The 8,347-nt window shown below is 32.4% G+C and overlaps 1 protein-coding gene across 1 annotated transcript; it reads left to right on the top strand.

Annotated features, from left to right (window-relative positions):
- The first annotated feature begins 72 nt into the window (after window positions 1–72).
- LOC134253031 (dnaJ homolog subfamily C member 21-like) lies at window positions 73–7,427 on the top strand. The gene is made up of 13 exons (XM_062735556.1): window positions 73–165; window positions 600–725; window positions 885–1,058; window positions 1,233–1,283; window positions 1,440–1,519; window positions 1,952–2,049; window positions 2,570–2,666; window positions 3,152–3,319; window positions 5,200–5,251; window positions 5,608–5,672; window positions 5,876–5,936; window positions 6,019–6,195; window positions 6,690–7,427. Exons 1-13 carry the CDS (start codon window positions 73–75, stop codon window positions 6,828–6,830), a joined length of 1,383 nt encoding a protein of 460 aa, XP_062591540.1. The 3' UTR covers window positions 6,831–7,427.
- Window positions 7,428–8,347: the final 920 nt, after the last annotated feature.

Raw genomic sequence — 8,347 nt, forward strand, 5'->3', positions numbered from 1 at the left:
AAAACAATGTCATGTACTGAGCTTTATTTCAACAAATTTTGTAATCGTCTGGGGAATTATTTTTGGACAGGAATGGGACAAGGAGATAAATATGAGGACAACAGTTTGGACGTATTCCAATACTTCAACTCCTCCTGTTACAGCGGCTTCTCTGATGATGACAAGGTGTGTACACTCTACTTAGTTTACATCATTACTGATGATAAGGTATGTGTCTGTGCCTTACTATATGTATTATGTTACATGTCCAGTTAAGTAAGTAGGGCCTTTAGTTAATTAAGCATGAGATCTTTGTAGGAGCTTCTATTGTGTACTCAGAGACTCCAAATCTTACAACAGACATATAACACATACAAAACAGCATTAATGTTGAAAAATCTTTTGATATATTTTCTCTCTTTGAACAAGATTGATTTGTTTGAGAAGAAGAGCATTTTCTGTTTTATTTTCTTTATTTTCCTTTGTACTTTTGTATGAACAGCTGATTTCATTCTTTCCTTTATTCTACTGAATAACTTGAAATTCAATAATTTGAATTCAAAATTGAGGTAAAACTTCTGTATCCATATACGAGCATGTAACCATTCATTTGTTATAAGGGGTTCTATGCTGTGTACCGCGTGGTGTTTGATCTGCTGGCAGAGGAAGACTACGAGTTTATGGACGATAAAGAGAGTGACCAGGAAATTCCAGGGTTTGGAAAAAGTGACAGTCCTTATGACACGGTATGATATCTTTTTTTATCTATGTAGGGAAGGATAACAATAAAATATACCTGGTCTCATTGATATCTTAATAATATGCTTAAATGTGTCATCTGTATCTTTTGAATTAGAATTTTGTCAAGAACATCATACATCCATAAAGTATATGGACTGTTGCAGGTGGTGAAGCCATTTTATGATTATTGGGAGAACTATTTCACTGCTAAGTCTTACGTATGGGCAGAAAAATATGACACAAGAGAGGCACCTGATCGCAGAGTACGCAGGATCATGGAGGCTGAGAATAAAAAATTACGAGACGCAGCTCGTAAAGAAAGAAATGAGGAAGTCAGGGTAGGAAGAGTTTTCTTTTTTTTGTTCTTCGTCATCTCGAATTTCATCAACAGATGTTGTTTTTTTTTTTAAAAATCTCTTGAAAATAACTTAGATATTTTACTTAACTTATACTATGTAACTTAACTTATTAGTTATTACAAGTATATTATGATGTGACCTTTGCATTCCCAGGCTTTGGTCCGATTTGTGAAGAAGAGAGATCGCCGAGTACAAGCTTACAGGGTAAAAATTGTATTTCTTTGATTTCATCGTTAGATAATAAGTTTATCCCAATGTTTATACATATAAGATCAAATGAAACATTTAAGATCAAAATAGATGAGATAAAGATATTATATTTTGATTTAAAAAAAAAATTATTGAACTTTAAATTTGTAGAAATTAATGGAGGAAAGAAATGAAGAGATTGCCCAGAAAGCCAAGGAAAAAAGAGAGCAGCATCTCAAAGAGAGGCAGAGGTAAATATACAGAGCGTCAGATAATGAAGTAGATACATGAATGTTAAGGAAAAAAATGACTTTCACATTAAATCAAGGAAGAAACTGAACGGACAACAGATTTTCTTCACACATATAGAGGCATGTTCAAAGGAGTGAACATTCATGAGCCCTCGCCATATTTCCTTATACCTCCAATAGAAACGTTCACGAGTGCTCGCTCTGTTGAACTGGCCTCAGATTTAGAGCTAAGGTCACATCCCCTCTCCCCCAAAAAGAAATGAAAATAACAGTCACTCTGGGATTTTCTACTTCATATAAACGTGAACTAAGAGAATGTTATAAATCTTATATAAGGTTAGTTCAGATTTTGAGGGTCATCTATAGATAAAACTCATAACAGGCTATAAATTGGAAAATGAGAAACTTAAGCTAACACCTGTGTTTTTACAGACTGGTGGAGAATTATGAAGAAACAGGTTGGTCAGCCATGACTGAGCTAGAGGATGATCTGAAGAGATTGGAAACAGAGCTTGGTGACCATTTTGAAGGTTGTACATCATAAAGGGAGAAAAACAAAAAACTCAATAGACGGGGATTAAGATGAGGGTGAGGATAGGGGGATTAGACACAAACGGGTTCACGTGAACTAACACACAACTGACAGACAGACCAAGGCTGCAATCCTACAACTGACAAACAGACAGACAAAATCTCACTAACAATTATAGTCGGATTTAAAAGATCCATATTAAGTGCAAACTGAAATTGTTCAAGATATTATTATTGTGTTAGATGTATACATTTTTTACAACTAAATGAAATATTAAATGATACACCTACTTTCTGACAATGGCCACAGAAGAGGGTCAGAATTATACATAAATCTGATTATGAGAACAGAGTGGTCACAGTAACATAAATATGGAAGCTGATCAATTTCTTAATTCAGTATAGATTTTACTTTGGATTAGGGGAGGAAAAGGGATATTGTTTGCTTGGACTATTTCTTTTTTTCTCTTTGACTCTGTTCCCAACTTGAAATCAAAAGGGTCATGTTTTTATTTATAGATGACAGAGCTTTGAACACAGATGAAGAAGAGGAGGAGGATTATGTAGATGAACTTTTCTGTGTGGCTTGTAACAAAGCTTTCAAAAGTGAAAAGGCGTAAGTAGCCAACTACATTGGTTTCTGATCCTCAATTTCCACAAAATGTTATCTCTTGATCTAATTATCCACATTTGTAATATTTATTTTCCCTCAGGCCTAGAAAAAAAATATGTTTGTTTCCGCTTTCAGGCTGGAAAAATATAGGGTAGGTAGGTAGGCATTTTTTTTTTTTTTTGAAAAAAATTTTTTTGCTTCTTTAATCAAAACGTGTATAGAAGTAACATTAATGACAAAAGAAATGGTGTTTTCAAGCATTACTGTGACTTAACTTATAATAGAAAGGTGACCCAAACTTCTTTCTGTCTTGAAAAGCTTGCAAAGTTGGAGGCTATAATTCCCTGGTTGAAATCTTGCACATCATGAGACAAAAGCATTAAAAAAATATTTAGGGTCGGCACTATAAATTAGGGTCGGTCGGGAAAGCGGAAACAAACATATTTTTTTTCTAGGCCTCACCATAACATAGCTTTATTTATTGGTAGTTTTGTTAACCATGAGAAATCAAAGAAACACAAGGAGAATGTGGCAGCTTTACAGGAGGACATGAGGAGAGAGGATGAGGATCTAGTGGGAGTGGATCCAGACATTCCAGGAGTGGAGGAGGATCCAGACATTGAGAGTCCAGAGGAAGAATCTCCGTCCAAACAGAAGTGGGTGATTATTTCATTGAGTACTTCATATCTACTAATAGACTTTTACGAGGAGCGCTGACTTTTACAGTTGACGAATTACTCTCACACTAGGACAGTGTATGGAAGCTCTTTTACGATATAAATATTTAGCTCAAAATTTAATTCAGCGAAAAAAATGGACTATTTCAAAGCATAGGTAAGTTGTCCTTAAAGAAAAGGACAACCATCCTACCTTCAAATCTAGGCCTTCACATATAAGTGCCCCTAACACCATTACTATGACCACAAGAAAGGTTTTCTGATCTATTATCAATTCTTTACTTCCGTAGATGATACAGGTTTAAATGTCCAAATAAACAGTCAACTGTAAAGTCAGTGCTTCTCGTAAAAGTCCAATAGGGACTGCTAAATGAAAATGTGTGGTTTAATATCACTTGAACAAATTCAAGGTCATCGTAATTGTCAAGTTTTACAAGGTATGCATATTATTGATCAGTAAAATGCACTTTTCATCAAAAGTGTGGACAATGGTTTAGCAGGAAAAGAGACTTCACCCTTATGGATAAATTCTGGGAAAAAATTGGGGGAAATTTTGATAGTGGTTATCATATGCATGAAATAAATAGTTTTCTGCAAGATAAGGTCTTTTCATTTAGATTTACATTAACAGAGAAAAAAATATATTGCGAAAATAGATTGCAAGAATTATTGCAACTCTTCATCAAAATACATTCTTTGCAATGACTGAAATGGAGTAACATTTCCATGTTTTAAAAGTAAATGCTAAATCAGTGATGAGTATATATGGTCAACTTATGTCATCAGAATTAACTTCATTAATTTTAAAAGCAACTAGTGTAGTTGCACAACGGGAACCGTTTACAAGAATGTACCGGAACGCTCGCCAACTTCATTTTAGTGACTCATTCCCTTCTACCTTCATCAAATAAACTAAAACTCTATGCATCTTAAACTTGAACGTTTTTTCTGAAATATAACAAGTATCAAATTTTTGCATTGTCCGTGCGCACACTTGCATGCATATGCAAATGACCATATCATTGTATCTACACTATTAATTCATTTAAATGTACTTAATATCAAGGCATTTAATCAAAAAGTATTCGAAAATACGCTAAATCAAGTGCGTTTGTAATTATATGTATTGCACGTGCATGCATATGCATGATGACCACACTATAATCTCTTGGAGGGGTATTATAAGACTATATATTCTAAATCTCATCCTGTTTGGCTGTAAACCAAGGGAGTTACAACCATTTAAAGTTTTAGCCAATCAGATTGCAGCGCACGTGCATGCGCTTGATTTCAGGAAAATTATTTTATATCATATCGTAGGATATCTTAATGCATGACTATGTTTTAAATTTCAAAGTATTTCGTCTAAAAACAAATGAGATATTGAGACTTTCTGTTTCAGCCAATCAGAGCGAAGCGCACGTGCATGCGCATGAGTTCATGATAATTTGACCATGTCGTCTTGTCTATAATACTAATTCATTATTATATTCTGAGTTTTAACACATTCCATCAGAAAATAGAAAAGTTACGGCTATATCAATTATATTGGTCATTTTACATGTTGCGCATGCGCGCTCTTGCAAGCACGTGCGCGCAAAATGACCTTGATTCCGCAAATCTACATAACATGTCTACTTACTCTAAAAAGGTTTTAACTACATCAGATGAACAGTTTACAAGATCATTCGCGGACAAATAAGTACCCAGGAAGAAGAAAAATAATAATAAGAAACAGAGTAAAAACAATATGTTCCCCAACTTCGTTTGGGGAACATAATAAATAGAATCGACATTGAAGTTATTTCTCAGTCAAATTGTGTATCGGTAACATCTCTTTATTTAATTATTTATTTTAGATTATCAAAGAAACAAAAGAAGAAGAAGAAACAACAAAATCTGATTCCTCAGGTGAAGATTTGGTTTATCTTGAGAATAAAACATTGAAAGCATTCCTATAGTATATAGTTAATTCACTTAATGATATCTATATATGTTTCATTAGTCCTGTTTAACATCAGTGTTAATATCTCAGTCGGTGATCTTGTGAATATTTTCTCATCCTGATGACAAACTCTCTAGCATGTAAAAGTGTAAAGCAACACATTAGATTTATCTAAAATATTATAGGAAAGACCATTTCATCCTATAATGTGTTAGAATTAAATCTTATGTGTTGTTTTCTTAATTATTCGCACATCACATTAGGTTTTTAAAATCATTTGAATGAGTAACACAGTAACACTTACTGTTTGTTTTAATTTCAGGATGTAGAAGATCTAAATAACATTGTAGACAATCTAGAACTAAGTGATGCTCCAGTTAAACAGAGGTACATGTTTTACTTTATGTGTTAACTTCATCTGACTGATAGTTCAGAATAATGGCTTTTTAAGATTTTAAGGAAAACCTTTACCAGAAGTGTTGACTGGTAGCAAAAGATTTTGTACAAATGATTACCTTGACAATAAATAATTGACTTCCAAGTTGTTTATCAGTATGTGTCATTCTAAAATATGATTGAATTCTTTGCAGCACAAAGTCCAAAAAAGAAAGAAGGAAAGAAAAAGAAGCAAGAATGAGAGAAGAGAAGGAGGTATGATAATTCAATATTTTCTTCATACATGAAAAATTTAAATTAAGAAATTCTTTACAATTTTTATATTGTTTCATTAAAGGCAGAGAAAGCTTTGAACCAAGAAAGTCAGGAAGAGGACAGACTCCAAAACCAGGAACCGGAATCTGCTGCTGAGAGACTTGCAGGAACCGGACCAGAGGACAGTTCTACCTCAAAACCAGTCAGTAGTACAGAGTCTACAAACAGGAAGGGAAAGAATAAAATTCAGCCTGATCAAGTAGTTATTGTTTTCTTACTTTATTTATAATCATTTGGTTAAGAATTAATTACATGTATTTAGACAAAGAGGAATGTAAAATCTCTTTACCTTCATGTAAACCAAAGTGAAGAAAGAAAATAAATGATAGAGAAGGTAATACTATACTGATTAATCAGTTGAAAACATAACTGATTACAATAGCCTTTTTACTGATAATTTTTCACAGTATACATACATTTAATTAATTTTTAAGTAATAATTGCACCTTTTTTTGTCGGAAATAATTCATCTGAAAATTACAAATGACGTCATAACTGTTTGATTTCTCAGTTTACTTGTTCAGAAATATTAACGACCAGCTGGTTATAGAAATTTACAATTGCCATCCCTAACACTTGAACATATGATTGCCAAAATATATATGGCATTTCTTTTGAATTTCAATTTCTATTGTAAATTTTTCTATTTTGGAATGAGGAGTGGGAGTTTCTAGTAACATTTTTATTCTTCAGGAGATGAAATGCAATGTGTGCCATGAAGTATTTCCTACCCGGAACAAACTGTTTACACACATAAAGGAAGAAGGACATGCTCTCCGAGTGGAACAACCTCCGTCATCAAATCAGGGGAAGAAAAAGAAAAACAAGAAATAATGAAGGAAGAAATTAGTCATTATTGGTAGAAGTGAAGAGAACTGTGATTGATCTCAGTTGTGATAATTAACATCTCCAATCAATTTAACTTGGAGGATAATCTGGAAAAAAATCTCAACTTAGGATATTTTTTAACTAAGTTTGATATCCAAAGTTCCATCCTGTGTTTAGATTTGAATATTAAACAAACCTGTTGTCTTTTGAAACTATGGAAAATAATAATCGATGATATTAAGAATCAAAACTTAAGTCTGCTCTCAATTTATGGTCCTGAGGCCAAATTTAGTAAACTGCTCCATCTTTCAGTCCATCCAGAGTTTCTCCACTTTCAGTAACATTGATAGTTACCAAGTTGTTGTCCTTGATTTTTTTCATGCCCTGGTGTCTTGTGTCTCTGGTGGCAGATTCATGACAGGGTTTGATTGAGAACTGAGGGGGGATTAATTAATAAATAAAATCAGAATGGAAATATCTTAAAGCTATAAGAAGGGATATTTGTTTTAAGTGAGTGCTTGTTGCAAATGGATTTTGCTATTAATATGATTTATAGATGTACAAGTTAAAGTTAAAATAAAAATGTGTTTTAATAATGGATAATTTTTTGTGATTTATAATTTGAATTGTTGCATGTTGTCAAAGTATCTTCCAAAATAGGAAAAAGGACATACTCTTTAGGGTAAAATTTCATTATTTATTTTGTTGAATACAAGTCACGGATTATAAAACGTAAACTGACCCAAACCAGGTTATACTCAAATAACTTGTCCAAGAAGTAGAGTCATTCCTTAAATAAGATCTGCAGTACAAATACAAATTACTCAAAATAGGATCTGTTATAAGAATACCAAACTCAAAATAAGAATTTAAATTAATCAAATTGGATCTGTAAATAATATGGATACAAATTACTCGAAACAAGATCTGTTATTTGTGTACATATTACTCAAAATAACTACTTTAAAGCTATATATGGCGTATCTGGGGTAAAAAATAAAACTACGATATTAAGCGGAGATTTACACGATATTTGTTATTTACATTCAAATTAAACTTTTTATCTATCTTGAACTTAAATATCCCCTCGTTCTATTACTTAAATTGACTTTAAACAATGTCTGATATTTATTTCCGAGTCAGAAATAATTCGGTTATTGTTTTAAATTCTGCGATAACTTTGAAACGCAATTGATTTAAATTGTGTAATTTACAGGAAAGTCTTCTCTTTATATAAAGTAACAAAACAAATAGAAAGATCTTTTTAATTTTAGATAGTCAGAACTCATCAAAAATATGCCATATATCACTTTAATAAGATGAAGAATACAAATTACTCAAAATAGGATCTGGTATTTGTGTAAAAATTACTCGAAATAACTGTACATTTAATAATAAAAATATGGATACAAAATAGGATCTGTTAGTTGTGTAAAAATTACTCGAAATAACTGTACATTTAATAATAAAAATATGGATACAAAATAGGATCTGTTAGTTGTGTAAAAATTACTCGAAATAAC

The sequence above is a fragment of the Saccostrea cucullata genome, unplaced genomic scaffold (assembly GCF_032062105.1).
Source record: "Saccostrea cucullata isolate Sc308-1 unplaced genomic scaffold, CSIRO_AGI_Scuc_v1 ctg19245, whole genome shotgun sequence".
NCBI lineage: Eukaryota > Metazoa > Mollusca > Bivalvia > Ostreida > Ostreidae > Saccostrea > Saccostrea cuccullata.

Excerpts from the sequence above, each read along its gene's own strand:
- LOC134253031 (XM_062735556.1), top strand. The coding sequence starts at position 73 with ATGGGACAAGGAGATAAATATGAGGACAACAGTTTGGACGTATTCCAA. Across the intron at positions 1,284-1,439 it reads GCCGAGTACAAGCTTACAGG|AAATTAATGGAGGAAAGAAA; the intron begins GTAAAAATTGTA and ends TTAAATTTGTAG. Across the intron at positions 2,050-2,569 it reads GCTTGGTGACCATTTTGAAG|ATGACAGAGCTTTGAACACA; the intron begins GTTGTACATCAT and ends TTTTATTTATAG.